The 18,617-nt window shown below is 37.4% G+C and overlaps 1 protein-coding gene across 3 annotated transcripts in view; it reads left to right on the top strand.

Moving 5' to 3' along the window:
- The window catches only part of EFNA5 (ephrin A5), a 393,716-nt gene extending 382,748 nt beyond the window's left edge, over positions 1-10,968 (top strand). The window contains exons 5-6 of one of the 3 annotated variants that reach the window (XM_018565853.1): positions 6,120-6,176; positions 10,705-10,877. In XM_018565853.1, coding sequence (XP_018421355.1) covers positions 6,120-6,176; positions 10,705-10,826 — 179 coding nt within the window. In that variant the 3' untranslated portion in view covers positions 10,827-10,877. Of the gene's footprint in view, positions 1-6,119; positions 6,177-10,704 lie in introns of all 3 variants that reach the window. The other 2 variants (XM_018565854.1, XM_018565855.1) reach the window with 2 other exon arrangements.
- Positions 10,969-18,617: the final 7,649 nt, after the last annotated feature.

Raw genomic sequence — 18,617 nt, 5'->3', positions numbered from 1 at the left:
CCGAACATGCCGAGCATGTTCGGCCGACCCGAAGCCACGCGAAGCAAGCCGATGATCGGCTGATTTCAGCCGATGTACGGCTGATTTCAGCTGTACCAGCCTGAAGTGAATAGCCGAACAGTGTTCGGCTCACTTCACTTCAGATCGGTCATTCACTCGGCTGCACTCAGCAGCTTAGTGAATAGACCCCTTTGTCTCCTGCCAACAACTGCACAGTGGGTGCCTTGTTTTCTGTGGGGAAGTAGTGGTCTCAGCGGAGGTCCTGCTGACTGGAACACTCTGGTTCTGACTCAGCAGGGGGGATGTTAGACCTCTGCAAAGAGATCATTGCTTCCTCACAGAGAGCAAGGGTTCCACTCTGCACCATGCTGGCAGAGGGCAGGGTACTCAAGTTGTTGCTGATTGGAAAAAAAGTAAGATTTTGCAAATTTTTTGTATTGATGCACCTGGAATGTATTTACCTAAACTGAAATGAAAGCTGCACTTTCTAAATCTCTGTCAAGTTTGTAATGTTGTCTGCATTTTCTTTTCTTGGTGATAAGCAAAAGCTTCTGTCTTGCTTTTCATGGAGGCTCTTGATCTCTCCTTATTATGCATTGCTGTATATCAATATCCAACTAAGATACTGTATATTTACCCAAAACAAAATTGATTACAAGGTACCGCATTATTTTCTATTTTGTCTGCCAGAATTCACCTAATGTACCACCAATAAATTTACAGTTTGTAACATTCCTCCTTAGAATCCTTTTGATTAATTCAAGACACATTCTGATCACAATTGTTGTGTTGTGCATCCACAACCATCTGGTACACAGTAATCTTGTAGACACCATATAGGCCAACAAAAAAAAAGATAAAAATGCAGAGCAAATGCTGCAACAAAGGACTTTTTCACCATTAAAATACGCAAACAGGAAGCAGGCCAGATACAATAGTTAAGCGTTCATGGCAGATGATGGACAAACTGTTCTTCCTGACCATGTTTCAGGTCAAAGGAGAGCTGTGTTTTACAGTGCTAGTTTTAGTTTGGGGTAACAGCATTCAGGTCATCTTGAAGTCATCAAATAAATGTTTAATCTGAATCTATTTTACTTACCAGTTTCTAAAAGTAAAATCCTTATGCTTAGTAAATTGTAACATACAATTACCCCACAAACCTAAACTCCTACAGACAAATTCAAAGTGTGCTGTAGGCACATTTTACTTATAGTGACATGGGGCAAAAATATAGCAGCCTGCCTAGGTGGTTATAATATTACTCATATGAATGTATGGCGTTTGAGCATATGTGTGTGTGTGTGTGTGTGATGTCATCCCATACTGTGTGGACTTAAGCAGTGTGCAGCATATCAGAATTCCCATAATGACTCGAGGCACCAGCTTCAGATACATTTTTGATTGGCTGCCGCCATGAATTTTCCTTTTTGTTTACCAGTGCCAGTGAAGGCCTAAGGCTAAGCAAACCGCAATTTATCACAGTGATGGAAAAACATTAGAAGCATTCACAAAGCTGCTGAAGAATCTAGCCGTAGCTTCGGTTGATTCTTCGGCTAACTTCAGCCCCAGGACACCTTCGGTTCAGTAGAACCGAAGGGCTGCTGTACGGGCTATTTACTATAGCCCGTACAGCTCCCAAAGTTGGGCGAGGTGCTCAGTCGAGCCGAAGGCATATGCTTCGGCTCGACTGAGCCCAGGGGAAACTCGAAGCCGGCCTTTGGCCGGCCGACAGCCTGCTACTCACAGCTGGGCGGAGTCGGCCTTCATCTCACAGCTGCCTCCGGCCACTTGCAGATTCAGATCAGCGTCCCTGGTTACCTAGTAACCAGGGACGCCGTTCTGACATTACACCGCGGCTCCGCCAGGTTCTCCGTGTGTAATGACAGATGGGCGTACCCAGTAACCAGGGATGCCCATCTGTCATTACAACGAGAGCTTAGGAGAGCCGGCAGTGATATGAAAGCCGACTCTGCTAAGCTCTCATCCTAATGGCAGAACAGCGTCCGCTGGTTACTTGCATATCAAATGAGAGCTTACTATGTAACCAGCGGACGCTGTTCTGCCATTAGGATGAGAGATTAGCAGAGTCGGCTTTCATATCACTGCCGCTCCGACAAGCTCTCATTGTAATGACAGCTGGTCCCGGCCAATAGAAAACAGTTGGGCGTAGCTAGCTGTCACCCAATCTATTTTTTTTTACTTTTTTTGACTATTTTTCTTTTCTTGCTCGGTACCACCAGAGGTACCGAGCAGAATAGCCGAGCTAAATGCCGAGTGAGTGAATAGCGTTCGGCTATTCACTCACTGCTGTTCGACATCTATGAGAATAGGCCAAACAACAGCGAGTAGCCTGCCGGAGGTTCGGCTCCGCCGATCCAGATGTTTGATTGCCTGAGTCGAACTCCTTCTGCACTTCGGGTCGGCTAAACATGCTGAGCATGTTCGGCCGACCCAAAGCCACCCGATGTATGGCTGATTTCAGCCTACATACGGCTGAAATCAGCCGTACAAGCCTGAAGTGAATAGCCGAACGGCGTTCAGCTCAATTCACTTCGGGTCGGTTATTCACTAGGCTGCCTAAGCCAGCTTTGTAAATAACCCCCTAGGTGTTTTATTTCTGTTTTGCAACTTTAAGTGTTCTTGTGACACATTAATCTTTGGAACTCACTGCACATATTTTCCAACTATTTGCATAATTTCTCAACTGCGCAGTATTTGCGTCCAGCAATTGTGACAGTAAAAGACCTTCAACCTATCGCTCAACCTAAAAGTGCTCCTGATCACTTCTGAGTGTCACAAAGATAATTCACCTCACATCCTCAAATCAGCTGAGCACTTTGGGACTATTCCGCTGTCATCCAGGAGGTTCCCAGCAAGCTTGCAATAATTATGAGACAATTTAGAGACAGAGACAACTTATGGACAATTTATAGACAATTCTCCTTATGAAGGCATTTAGGAATTAAACATAAACTAGGATAATAAATCTGCCACTATATGCACTAGAAATCAGGGTTACAACAGTTTAAAAGACGCTGTTGATGCAACTATGTTGATAAATTCCCCCCATTATATATGAACATGGACATGTTTTTGCCTGCAAAAGAAAGTTATACATGAAGTTAGTTCCTTAAGAGTGGGCAACATTCATTGTCTAAATATATATTTGCACTGCTCCACCAGTATCAAAACTATTTTTAAAAATCAGTAAAAAAGGTATGGCTGTAACTTGAGCTGTGGGGACACTGATATTTCATGGTTAACTTAAGCAAAATCCACAAATGGATGATTTTAGATAAATGTTTGCTCTGCTCTATGATGCAGAATGTATCATGCATACATATGGGTGTGTGTGTATTGCATCAATGTATATATTGTAAACAAGGCAACCGATGTTTTAAAATTCAAAAACAATTGGTCCATGCATGGGCATTTTGCAAACACTTTTCATCAATTTTAAAAAAATAAGGAAATACTCTGACAGGCTGAAAATGTTTCAGCTGTTTCCAAAGAGGTAGAAACTTACAGTAAGCTAAAGCTGAATTCTCATTACACAGTTCACAGTTACCAGCTTAGCAAGTGCTTAGAAAAACACTCGCATATAATCCTTCTTAACTGGGATTTGAACCCACAAAAATTATATCTGCTTGCCTGTTACCAACAATATACAACAAATCAAAGCTAATAAATTCCCAAGCTCTGTCTATCCAGGTAAATCTTCATAACTCTGTTTCAGCCGACCTGTCTGGTCTCTCCATTGACTTTCTGCATATCTTCTTAAATTCTCCATGATTAGGGAATTTGCTCCAGCTGGGACTTAAGGGACCCTAGCGCCAAATGTTGGTAAATGTGTTGTTGTTTTTTAGCTTTTTTTCTTCCTTACCCCTTAAAAATTTTTAGCAACACTTCTGTGAAAGCCATAGTGACATTTTTACACTTTTAAAGGTCCATTTCTTTGTGGGTAAATATTAAAACCCAAAAACCTTCCAGTTGACAGCCACATGGAATTCTAAAATGCATTGACTTTAGATTTAGACTGTGTCTATTTTTTTCTACCATTCTCTGCAGTTAAAAAAGTAAATACAGTTTGAGTTTCCATTTTAATAGATTAATATATGCCAAATATTAAATAATCTTCCGCCAATATACAGCTGCATGCACTAAATAGTAGTGAGAATTAGGTAGAACTGTAATAATAAATGTGCCCCACTACCCTACCTATAACCAGCCTACAATAATGTAAAATTACAGTGTGCAAAACAACCACTATATACAAATAATATGAAAAACATACAACATAGACTGAACATATAATGTACTCGATAGTCACAGTGCCACAATAGAAAAAGTGTCCATCAAAAAGTTACACTGTAACAACATAAGTGATCCCAAGCTGTGATAAGGTGTAAAATTCAATTATATTTTTTGTTTCTCCTTTAACACCCTTGTGTTAACCCCTCCTTGTGCAGCCCTTTAGAATACTCCTCACCTCCTTACTAGACCAACAGCAAGGTCTAATAGCACTAATAGCGCTGTTTATAGTGGTTGTTTTGTACACTGTAATTTCACACTATTATAGGCTGTTTATAGGTAGGGTAGCACGGCACATTTATTGCTAGAATCATGGTCATGCATAATAGCTACATTGCATATCAAATGAACCAGCGGGCATGAATATATTTATTATGAAATATCTTTCTACAAATATTCGTGTTTTAGTTGGCTAAATGTGCATATCTGGGCCCATGGAGGAGGATGGGGATCAGAATTCTCCTGTGCCTGCTTACAATGGAGAGAGAAAAAAAAGCAGAGATTCAGAAGAATAACACTCTCCTGTGCTAGTCATGTGACCAAGAGCCTAGGCGCTTAATGTTATGATCTCTGCTAAAGAATCAACTAGTTAAAATGCTGATCTCTACTTTCAACAAAGGTCTCATTGCCAGTCACCTTGTTGACACAGTAGAGCACTTAAACCAGCATTTCCCAAGGAAAGGTAAGTATTGCAGTCCTTCTGTTACTTTCTTTCTAACAAGACTATTAATAAAAATGTAGGTTTACTTAAATAAAAATATAGCTACAGAAAAAAAATTGTGGGAATTATATATGGATACATTATTAAAGTTTACTTATGTAAAAGTAAACCGTGTACACCGTGACCAAGCTCTGGCTTTTAAAAGCACCCCAGGATTTAGGGCTACTGTGACAACTCTGCAACAAATATAAGGAATGCATGCAGCCACCTGAAAATGTTTGCTACCCAGATGAGGGTCCAGCCTTCCATCTATAAGCTACACCACTGCCTTTCTTTAAGTTTATCACAAATAATTGAAAATATTTAATTCCTTCAGTGCCACTGTTTCTTTCACAGGTCATTATTGTGATGTCTTATTTGGTCAACATTTCACACTTTCTTTTAAGACCTTCATCCCCTGTCACTGACATCCTTTTACAGTTCAAATTCCATCTGCCATTGTGACGGCTTACTCCACTTCTCACTAATTCATGATTTGTTTTATGAAGAGGATAAGGTTATGTCCAGAGCTTAAAGTGTTATGTTGCCTTTCATGTTCCCTAAATGCTGCATTAATCCACAATGAGACCATGGAGACATCTTGTAGATTGAATGTATATAAACACTTAACAAACAGCAGACATGAGGCTCTTATAAAGATGCATACATAATACAGTTCAGCACTTTATTGGCTGTTTATATAGTTATACCATTTAGTGCTATACTTCAAAAGGCATAATGGGTGCACTTTATGGTAATTACACATGTTTGTTCTCTTACACTATTCTCTTACATTCCAGCCAATGATTGAAAAGATGTCCATACACTAGACAACAATACATTTTAAAAAAGACCATAAACACCTAAAACCACAAAAAACTGGTAAAAATTCTAACAGCCAATTAAAAAACTAAATTGGATAATACCCATAACTGCGATGGTGGGAACAGTCTCCAGTTCCCCTGTAAACCGCATTTTCAAATCTGCCTTCTGCTCATTGGTTTAAAGTAACATTACACACACACAGTGAACTACAGCACACATCCATAATCATAACCTACTAGTACTCATCTGCAGCATAGTGGTACTCCTCTCTTTTCCCCTGCAGGCTTTGATCTCATTGAAGCACCAAGTTTACCTGCCAATCTGACCAGCCCAGAATTCAGTCAGTGAGATGAATCTTTGCATTTTGTTGGGCTAAATTTGGGGCGGACGTTGGGTTTACCATGGAGCTCTGTGTGTGGCTGCTTCTTCCACCATCCCTGCCTGTTTTTTGTAACATGTCTTAATAACACTTGAAAGTGAACAATCAAATGTATGCAAATGATTGCAAGAAGTTAGGAAACAACTTAATATATTAATTAATTGAACAAAAGCCATGATATATGGACAGCTTACCACCCTGCTAAGCCCTGCATAGTCTGTTCTTGATTCAAAATGACAACATTATGTAAAAGATTTTTTGCAGCTTTCTCATTTTAGTTATATAATAATTGTTCCTAACATTGAAACTGCATTGCTGGGTGTAATCTGATGTGTTAAAGTGCACCCAAAACTGATATTCTAACTTTGTATGGTCAGTGGTAGGTTAAATCACTTACTGAATTCTTATGTTTCTTGAGGACTCCATTGACTAGATGCTCTTTCCAGATTTTCAGTCTCCTCCATCTGCTGTTCGCATTCCAAAGTGTTGTCACACTTCACTGATGGATTCTTTGCGGTGTACAATGATACAATATGACAAATGACAATAATTAGAAGGTGGAGTTGGGAGACCGTGAAAACTTAGGGTGTTATTCCCAAAAGGGTGAATAGTTTGGAGAAGGCAGAAGAAGTGAACAAGCTAGGACAACATAGCTGAACCGGAAAGTGAGCTGAATTTGGGAATTTTTCCAAATCAGCTATTTTGGCCTAGATTGTTCACTTCTCCTGCCTTCAACAAACTCTTCACCTTTTTGTGAATAACCCTGTTAATTATAACCTTGCAGCAGAAGGTGGAGACTGTTTTAGGGAAATTGCACCATTTGAACCTCATAGAGATGTAAAAATCAGACTGTTGATTTAACTCAATGGTATTCATTTAAACTATAATATCAGTTCTGGGTGGAATTGGCCATCAATAATTATGCAAGGGTCTTTTTTTTTCTAGAGTTCCCTCACTAAAACTGTCCTCCTGGCACCCACAGATAACTTTGACTTTACCAATACTGCCTTGTTCTGACTTGGGGAGAATGTGGTAGATCCACACCACCCCCTAAATCTTATCTTTGCCCAACTGGCCATTCAGAGTGATAACTGCATGCTGCTTAAATCATGCTATGGCATCAGCCACTGGGGCTGTTCTAACCCTGAGGCTGCGGTAGGATCTAAAATACAAAATTCTCTCTATTCTGAAAAAGAAAATAATTTCATTAATTGGTATTTTGTTCATACAAGAAAAAATACAATAAAAAAAGAATAAATGAAAGCATGGTGGAAGAATTTGCACTTTAACTAATCTTTAAAATATTGTTATAAAATGATGGTATTGTTACAAGTATTTATATAGCTGAAAATGATTTATATCTTTGAATTATGCTTTAGTTAGCTCACCAGATGATCTGATTATTTATGGACACATACTAAAGACATGCATCAGCTATATGAGAAGCTGGGTGGTCGAAAATGTAAAAGTTAAAAAAATGCTACAGTATGCAATTAAGTTGTTTTTTTTAGTGACACAGCTGTACAGTCAGATCCAAGATCTTTTTCAATGCAATACAGAGCTCCCTCTCTATACTAACTGCTACACTACACAACCATTGCTTATATTCCTAAGTTCATTAGACTATATTAACCCCATATAATTTTACCTTTAATAACATCACTCTTGCTATGAAGCAGCTCTTCTATCTTGGAATGGTGGCATACAGAGGGAACTGCTTTGCTCAAAGCTGAGTATGTGTACCTAATTAATCAGTTTATCTAGTAACCTTACAATATAGTTATGTACTAGAATAAGTTAAATATCTGTATATATTTAGCTAATCCATAATGAATACTATAATATGTATAATTGCAATGTTGTTTGATTATATTATTATATATTAGGTAAAGCAACATTTATGCAGTTTTTGGGCCTATCCAGTAAACCAATAATGTACAGGATAAAGATAAACTGTATTCTGTACATACTAGGGATGCACCGATACTAGCATCGGTATCAGTGCCAATACCGAGTACTCGCCCAAATGCTCCGATACTCTGATGCCTGACTTCCTGATAATCTGGGCACACGGCATCGGTACCTGATATTGGTGAGCACTTAAAAAAATATTAGTTCTCAATACCGAAAAACCGGTATCGGTGCATCCCTAGTACAAATAGCTATTACAAATGTTATCATAATTTTTTGAATATTACAACAATTTGTCAGTTTTTAGAAACATATTTATAAAAGAGTTGATACATCTAGGAATGTCTGCCTGTCTAGGTTTAGTTGCATGCAAAACACGTTTGCTGACATTTAGCAATATTTACCACACCAACGATTGAGGCTCCAATACTTTATATTGCTAAACTTTTTAACAAAGGTTCAGTACTTAAAGAATTGTTTAAAATAAAAATAACAATAATATTATTAATAATACTAAAAAAATAAAACATTTTCCCTATCACTACCAACCTGTCCTACTAAGCCTGTGGGGCAGTGTGCTGCAATTCCAGTAGATACCAGCCAGCATGCCCTACAACACAGGGGGTACTTGTGCTCTTCAGGCCCCACAGTACTCAGGAGGGGATTTGGCATAGCCATAAGTGGGATCTATATGCAACCTAAATGGGCCTTGATGAAGGGTCTTCTAATGTGACTATTTCACCTAAAGGTGTCCAGTAATGCCTAAGTATGGTCTGTGCAGATCTCCTTGGTGATTTAGCCAAGATCCCAAATGGTAGCAAGCACACTTCTATCATTCTCAGCCACTGAAATGTGAGGGGTAATGGTTTTAAATATGCTGGAAACTCAGATGAGATGTCTCCCTGGAATCTCTTCTGACATCACTACCACTAACACCATATGTGGTATAATACCACATGCTGGTGAATAATTAAGGGGTCTAAAGGTCCACATTGACACCTCATCAGAGAGGGGGGCAAGATATCTGCCCCATAGAGAAACAAGTAGTTTGCACATAAAAAACTAATTTTAGTATTTGAACAACCAAAGATCCAGAGGCCCATCACAATTTAACACTAATGCTTTTGTAAGCATGGCTTTAGACCACTTGCTCACTACCACCTCACATGCATGCCAAAAAATAGGCATAATGCTCTAAATGCTGAACCTTTAAATGTGTAACAAGTGTTTTTATAAATAAGTGACAGATTTTACTATATGGTCAATGGTATGTAGACACCCTCCAAATGATTGCATTCAGATGTTTTCAGTGAAAGTTGCTCCTAATGTTACAGCATACAAAGGCCCGTTCCTGTTCCAGCATGACTGTGCCCAAGGCTAGGTCCATTAAGGCATGGTTAGATGACTTTACTGTGGACGAACCTCAGTGGCCTGAGTAGAGCCCTTACCTGAACCTTATTGTGATTTAGAGACAGGTCTTCTCATTCACCAAGAAAAATAAGCTCATATAGGTGTTATTGTTAGGCAGTCATAAATGTTTGCCTATGAGATGTAAACATATTTAACTGAACAAGTAGACCTTTGAGTCCAGAGCTTTAGAGTTATTTTTTATGTAAAAAGAAGCAAAAAATATAATTACAATACATCTTTGTCAGGAGCAGTCAGTACTGAGGACACCTCTTAAAGAACTCCAGGAAATGTAAAAAAAAACTTACCCTTGCAGTAGATGCACCCCAGTACTGCAAGGGTCAGGTGCCTATTTTCTCTAAGGGGCTCAACAAAAGGCAGATATACTCACCCGATCCTAGGTCCTGTGGTGATCAGTGCTCACTTTTCTCCCCTCTGCTCCAGCTGTAGAATGTCCTTTGGCATCCTCAGGTCTCATGGACCTGTATTAGACATGATCAGTAGTCCTTAGACTGCCAGAGACGGGGGTGAAGACGCTGTAGCCCATCACAATTGAACACTAATGCTTTTGGAAGTATGGTAGTAGACTACATGCTCACTACCTCCTAGACATTGAAATCCCACCTCATATGCATGCCAAAAATATAAATAATGTCTCAAATGCTGAACCCTGACAGAGCCCATGTGAGAAATGGCTGTGGGGGCCAGTCTAGCAGCCCGGTGGGACCATGGTTCAGGAAAGTACTTTAAATATGCTTTATTTGAGCTCCCTAGACTAAACAAGCTACACCTCACTGCAAGGGTATGTTTTTTAAAGTTCTACTCAATCCTTTGCCCACTCAGGTTTCTCATAACTAAATACCAATGCTGATAAATGACCATCCAACATATTGTATGCTCTTTTAGGTGCTCATCAGTATAGAGAACAGGTCCTTTGCTCAGCATATCTATCACTGTAGGGGAAACCTCAGGACATTATAGGTCTTGTATATTTTTGCATGAAAATATTTGTGTGAATCTTATATGTAAAAGACAACTGAGTGGATGAAACCCATATTTCTGCATCTTAAACAAAACAAATATATTATTTAATGTGAAATCTAACATGACAGTCATGAAGCAGATGGATGTTACGGTTAAATTATTGACTGTGTGTTTTGTATTTGAACAGATGACACAATTCATGAATCAGCTGAGCCATCTCGTGGTGAAAATTCAGCACCTACACTGAGAATACCAAACTGGCTTTTGACAACCCTATTGTTTCTCCTGGCAATGCTTTTGACGTTATAGCACAGTATACTTCACAGACCAGCTCCAGAACATAATAGGGTCTTGGAACATCAAAGATCCACCTGATTGCTTCACCCAAGAAATAAACTTTTTTTCTGCTTTTCATTTAGTTTTTAGTTTTTTCCCCCAATTTCAAGTGAACCTAAACTCTAGAAGAATAAGTACTTAATATACAATACAATATAGACTACATAATTGTTTCCAGGACTTTTTAAATGGAACTCAAAATTAAATGCCAAAATTGAATTGCAACACTAGTGAAACAAAGTTTCCTTATCATTCAGTTTTAGAAAATCACACACTTTCGTGCAGACAGTCAAGGAGACACTAACCAACAAAAATGGATTTTGGATGAAATGAAAAAGAACGTGCAATGAGATTCAGCTTTGATGAACGGCACTATTAACAAATATGGCTAAATATGCATTAAAACAGTAAGAATTTCAATTCTCCGAGGGCTCCCAAGGAAATGTCTGTCTAAGAAGATGATACTGAACCTCCTAAGTACTCTTACCTGTGCTAAGAAATTGGCAGGGGGGATTTTTAATAAAAGTTATTTTTTTTATATATATATTTTAAGTCATCTAGAGTGCAGAATGCTCTTCTACTATTTAAAACATAGGCAGATAATGCCATAAAATAGATCTCCACGGTGCTACAATTTTATTTTGCTGTTTCACAACTCACATGCATTTAGTACATAATTGACCATGCTTAATGTCTTGGAGGCAGCCATAGATAACTGCCCTGGTTCACAGTCCTACACTATATGTAAAAACAAGGAAGTCTGTTATTGAACTTTTTTTTTTTCTACTGAACTGAATTTATTACTGAACTGATTAATTGTACTGTTATAAAACAGACTTCAGAAATTATTTATCAGAACAAAATGCATGGTTTATAATCCACTGCAAAGGAAAACAGCCTGACCCTGAAAGATAGTCAAGTGAGGTTTTGGCCACATTTGGCCCCAATTGTAGGGATAGAGGGACTGCAATACATTGAGTTGCTTTCTTCAACAACAAGGTTATGTAAAGAACATTGTTCTATATTGTTTGTAAAATGGTTAATTCAGATGGTTCCCAAAGCTTTTAAGTAAATATTTTCAAACAACTGATTTATGCATAACCAAGGAATATTTGAAATAATTGATGGATTAATGTTTTTCTTCTTAAATAAGTAGTTACTGATAAATCTTTAGCAATGGGACACAACATGGTTGATCAAATGAACAGCTACCTATTGTCTTGTTAGAACATTCAAATATGGACACTTGATAACTTTTCAGGGTGCCTTGAGTTTTATTTTTCTGTTTTATTATGATTATTATTGATGTATAGTAAAGGACATGACGCAGACACTTCATATTCATCAAATGTACTTTACGTAATAAAGCCTTTAACAAACTGTGATTATGTTTAATATAAAAAGCAAAAAAATCAAGTACAATAATACTTTTAATATATTTGTATTTGTGGAAAAAAAAAGGTTCAAACATACACAAATGGTCATAGTTAGTCAAGAATATTTTATAACTGTCAGAACTATGTGTTTCCTATAGATCAGAATGCAATCATAGGTATAACCAGAGCCTTCAAAACTTCTCATTGACCTGGGTTGCTTTAATCTAGAACAATAGTATTATGCAATTTTTTTTACATCAAAAACTACAATAAAGCACAGACAAGTAACCTAAGAAAGATTTATTGTATTATGCTGTAGGCTTATTTGACAACATTGTGAGTCATTCATATAATGTAGATCCTCATACAACAATTTTACAGTGTTAGCACAATAATCTACCTTTAAACTAAAAGAAAAAGAGCCCAGGACTAATGTTATTCTTTAAAGCAATTATAAATGCAGATGTAGCAGTCTACAGTGATACAGTAATAATACAAATATATATGAAACTTGCATTAGGTTGTTTTACATTGCATTCAATTTGGTATTTAAAATGTGTTGGCAATACCGCTGCTGCTTCTGTGCATTATTGTTGATGAATGTTAATGCATTTAATAGCCTTAACATTGATTTAAATGTTTGTGTCTAATTTTCATTTTGGTTAAATCAAGAAAATAAATAAATTCAGTTTCCCTCCTAGAAGCAGTATCTTCATAAAAACAGACATAAATTCCTATGCTGGTAAAATTATAGTTTTAAATAACCAGACAATAGTAAAATCATGTTACTAAAACTGAACAGAGGCTGATAAAATCAAAAAAAGCAGAATCACAAGAAAAAGTGTCCCCACTAATGTTGAAAAATATGTTGCTTCAGTTATATTGCCTTTTGAAACAAGTACAAGTTGTCCCTTGTCTATTTGCATTGCAGTTTACTTATTGCCGCTTCTGAATATTGTTTTGTGAATGGCTGCAGCAGTTACCTGACAGATGAAACAACAGTCATAAAAAGGATGAATTCAGCAAATCTCACCATGTTTTTAAGGAACAACTTGCCCCTGTGGCCATAGACAATTTGACTGAAAACAAGAGAAATCTCATGAGGGGTGAATAAACCCTCTAAGTAATAGAACAAAGAAAGACTGTTTTCTGTAACATTAACAAAATAAATGAAGGATGTTGGGACAAATATTGAAGCTGCTCATTGCACTTGAAGTCTCTTTGGCTTTCTTTTCTTTTCTCAGCTACTTTGTCTTTCTCTTTTTTTCCCCATAAACTATTATGGCCCAGGCTGGGTACAATTTTAACCCTTTTCCCTGGTGGCTAGAGGCTTTGTAACTTGAAGCAGGGGGATTAAGCATCAGTCTGTTCGGTGGATACTGTGTATCCTTTAATACACAAGATAACATTTCATGTTAGATTAGAATATTGTTTTGTACTATACCTTCTTGGATGGCAAAGAATATAAGATAAAGAAAAAAAACTAAATTCTTTAAATTCTGTATTATTAGCAACCTATGTTGTATATAGTGTTTGATAATAAAGTATTAATTCAATTCTTATGTCTTTTCTAAGTGAATACATTAGACTTTAAGACCACAAAACATAAAAAAGTAGTCATGGCTTTTTCTAGATGAAACTTGAAAGCAACAAAAAAAAAAGGGTCATCTATAAAACATGATCACTCACCACTGTCCTCACCGAATCATGACCCAGAACAACACAACATGTAACTATCGATGATGTTTTGTACTAAATGTTTATAGAGCTGATGTTAGAGCCCTGTGTATTTTTGGCATGTTGGGTTAAGGAAACATAGGGATTTTTGGTAACTTTTTGGGGGTCTTATATTCATGATGGCATACTATCCTCCATAAAACATTTACCATTAGTACGGCATATTTAAATTAAAGATGAGTCTTTGAATGAGTGATTAACTCATAAACATCATTTAAACCTTATGTAGTACATTTTTGTGTCTGACAGACCCACAATCTTCGTTGTTTGTTAATCATTGTAAGATTTCATGTAAGCCCAATATATTTTAGGGTTGTACTCAGTTCTTTCAACTTGCTATGTAACCTCATGCATGGTTACATGTTTTAGTTTCTATCCTGTTTCTGTCTTTCTCTTTTCAGCAATGAATGAGCAGATCTGTCCTAATTTTTGGTACCACCATTTTTTTCCAGGAATTCACCACCAAACTTTTCCCACATCTGAGACAAAGCTCTATGATACGCTTACTGCCATTGTCTGTACAATTTAATAGATGCTGGCATGTTGGAGGTTGCCCATGAGGCTACAAAATCCGCTTTCCATACTTACTCCTAACATCCCATTGAAACCACTCATTGTGTGTGCATCTGGGTAAGAAAGTCCAGCTCAGTGTGGTCCTGTGCTTGTACTTCCCTGCTTTGCACTTACTATTCATTGAGTGCTGTTTTGAAATGCTTACATTATACCAATTTAAAAGAAAATGTAAAAAAAAATCATAAACTGTATTTGTATATACACGTGTCCGTACAAATAAACTTAATTAAAAAAAGATTAAATCTTGTTTATTTTTTGGCTTTGCTCTTAAAACAGTATATTTATTTTGGCCGGTATTTTAAATTCATTATTTTTATGAACAGGAATAGTTTGTATCAGCTGCACCATCTGAGATTAAATCTATCATAATTAACAAAGTAACAGGTAAAATACCTGTATGAGAAGCATTGGATGGAAGTGCATTAGCATATCAAAGAAATTGTACACACTGGGTTGCTGCAACCTTAGATGCTTTATCAAATATGTAGCAGGAACATACTGAAGTGTTTTGTGCACAACTCTATCCCCAAAGGCAATGAACCAGCAGCTAACATACATTTTGCAGAGGTGTAATGTAGAGTTTTATTGTACATGGGGTGGTATCCACATATATACACATACAACTTAGACAGAAGCAGTTCTCGAACTCTAGGGTTGTTTGATGGGAGAGCTTTTTTAAAGTAGAAGTAAAGCCAAGACTTTTTCCTTTTTTTTTGTTTTTCTTAGGGTAGGGAATGTTTAAAATCCCTCTCACATTATTTTTTGATGTCTGCGTTCCACCAGGAAGATGCCCTTTCACTTTCTGTTTTGGAAAAACAACAGGAAGCAAAAGGAAATCTCAGTAAAGTGAGGGAAAATCCTCTCTTAAGGAAATAGGGAAAAACAGACACTCTGCCAGCAATCAATCTCCATGGTGCTGAAACTGTGTTTATATACAATTTTAATACCATAAACAGCAAATGTCGGCAGATAAGTGAAAGTCAACGGAAGATTTCACTAGAAATATGAAAATAACCTCTACTGTACCTTAGATATTTAAAAATGACATGTGTCTTGGTAACATTAAAACTTCATAAGATTCGTCCGCTGTTCACATAAATAAAAAAATCAGGCAGGAACCGTTGGGAAAATTGGTTGGTGAACCTTTGATAAATAGACCTCTAAATGTGTATTAGTGCTGAATATGTTGCGCTCAGTCAAAAATGTGAACTAATAAAACTCTCAAAGTTGATAAGTGAAATTCACCTCGTGCTGGTGAACATGAGTGAAGTCAAAAATTAGAAGTGACATTATCTGTGCAACACTACATATGAAATATATATGAAAAATATATAAGAAAACAGTTTTTAAACTGTATCCCAACAAAAAACCTCTGTTGATGCACGCATATGGATACAAATTGTACAAATCCGTGATATCACTCTAATTAGTGCATAGTGTTACAAATATTATACTTGTGTTAAACATACAGTATAGGTGGCATAACAAGTACCAGATGCATAGGAAATGGTTATGCTAAGATAACACAATAGCAGTAACTCTCCTGTTACAATGTATTTGTCCACAAACCGCAGCAGGTGTTATTTTAGAAAGAAAGGAAGATGGATTTACTTTCCTTTCTTTGAAGGCATCAATGTGTCTAAAATAACTATTCAGTCTGTATTCATAGTGAGCAACGATTATATCCCAACAGCGATCTCTTTATTGTAGTGATCGGCCGCCTCTTCAGTCCCACATGGATGGGCAAGCCGTGCGCAACTTCCCCCTTCCTTTTCAACTAGATCACATCCCGCCGTACCATCGGCGGTATCCCCTATGATGTCTCAAAAGAGAAATATATAAAGAAAAGGAGAGCGCCTAAGTGCAGTAAAAAATGTTTATTTTTCCACGACACACAAAAAACACTTGTGAGATCGTAGATTTAAGATCACATGTAATGAAAGAATCCTCAGCTGTAGGAGGCAAAGGCAGGTCTCTCCCTTGACGCGTTTCGTCTCTTCGACTTTATCAAGCGCAACATATTCAGCACTAATACACACGATTACCAAATCACAGATTGTTGCAGCTAGTCCATTGTTCAGAACACAATTATACTCTATGTGCAGCTATTTGTCATCCATCCAGACCTCTAAATGTATCATGCAAAGAAAAATATCAACTAGACATTTTATACAGGGATATAGATCCAGAGATATTAATGATTTGAATGTAGCATTTTCAAAAACAAAGAAATGCAAGATTTCATTGTCTGTGAAGGTTCTCATTCATCCAGGTCTTGGTATATCTGTAAAAAATAAGTCAAGGCAACTGGACTTGCTGTATTTTTTCTTGAAGATGTTTCACTGGTCATCCAACCAGCTTTCTTAATTAAGAATGACTTGCACAAAAAATTATCTCTGAATTAATAAGGTGAATGTTGCTCCAGAGGTGTTAAAACAGTATTGTATGTGACAGACAATAGATGTCTCACCCCCCACCTCCTCTATTCAAGCTTGGCTTCTAGAGGTGGGGGGTGAGACATCTATTGTCTGCCACATAGAATGCTGTTTTAACACCTCTGGAGCAACATTCACCTTATTAATTCAGAGATAATTTTTTGTGCAAGTCATTCTTAATTAAGAAAGCTGGTTGGATGACCAGTGAAACGTCTTCAAGAAAAATACAGCGAGTCCAGTTGCCTTGACTTATTCTTTACAGATATAGAAGATTTAATTGTTTCATAATTGACATTAGATTGCTCTGCATAAACATGAGATATCATAGTTTAGTTTAATTTAACTACCAGTTAATGTTTTGGGGTTGGTTTCAACAACTTAAGTAATAAAATAATCTTGTGAATGGAAAAATCAGGTTTGATTTGTAAGTGGGGGTTCGTCGAATTCTGCATGAAGTCCCGAAAATTCAGAACCTAAAACCCAATTCCATGCAGAGTAAGATTACCAGAGTTAAGTAAGTTGAAGAGCCCATTTGTTCTAATGTCACCTGCCATAATCTACACCGCTTTCTCCCTGCAGGTGGAAGTCCAGCACTCGCTGTACTTCCAGGCCTGCTCTGGCTTTAGGTACTGTAGGTCTTGTAGACATCAGCTCTGCAGTCACATTTCTGCCCCCTCTCCTCCTGGCCAATCCCAAAACATACAGCCCCCGCGCTCTGTTTTGTGATTGGCCAGGATAAGAGGGGCATGGAGAGGAGACCACAGCACTGAGGTCTATAAGGTTTATGAGACCTGCAGTGCTTACAGCTGGTAACTGGACTTGCACCCGCAAGTAAACAAGAACATTTGCACGGAGAAGAAGGCAGTATAGATTATGGCAGCTGGCTTTAGAGCAAACAGGCTGCTCACCTTAATTAACTTTGGTAAACTTATTATGCCAGGAGTTGAGCTTTAAAATCAAACCACAATGAGGTATTTTGGAGGGGATTCTTTATAAATAATTCTGGCTATTTTCATTGCTAATAGGCAAGGTTTTTTTTTTTTTTTTTTAAAAGGGCATGGGGAGCTGGGCACTGCCCTGGGGGACATGTACCAATACAAAACAAAATGCAATAAATAAATACCGTACATGGATACAGGGTACTCCTTTTAATGTGAGTCAGCATAGAAAAAAACACTAGGGATGGTAATGATTAACATTTTCGTGTTCGATTAATCGAAATTTTTTTAATCGATTCATTTTGATTAATTATAACGCACATACAGATCCAACTACATTGGCCTATACACATACAGCACAGCAATAAAGTAATAAAATGAACTAGGATAACACTAATCCTGCACGTTAATAATCTCACGTGCCCCACTCAATATGTCCGCCGCTTGAGTGGCAACTGAGAATAATAACGTGCTGGATTGGTGTGATCCTAGTTCATTTTATTACTTCATTGCTGTGCTCTATGTGTATAGGCCAATGCCTTGGCTGGCGCTCGTGCAGAACGTTTCAAAAAAAATGTAATCGATCAAAAAGATTAACGATTAATAGAGAAATTAATCGTTAATTTGCACAGCCCTAAAAAACACTAATCTTTTTAATTACATCGAGATGCCTATAAGCCACATGTGGTGAATAATATGATTTTC

The sequence above is a fragment of the Nanorana parkeri genome, unplaced genomic scaffold (genome assembly GCF_000935625.1).
Source record: "Nanorana parkeri isolate BGI_ZX_2015 unplaced genomic scaffold, ASM93562v1 scaffold894, whole genome shotgun sequence".
Classification (NCBI taxonomy): Eukaryota; Metazoa; Chordata; class Amphibia; order Anura; family Dicroglossidae; genus Nanorana; species Nanorana parkeri.
This window is presented reverse-complemented; position numbering and strand designations above follow the sequence as displayed.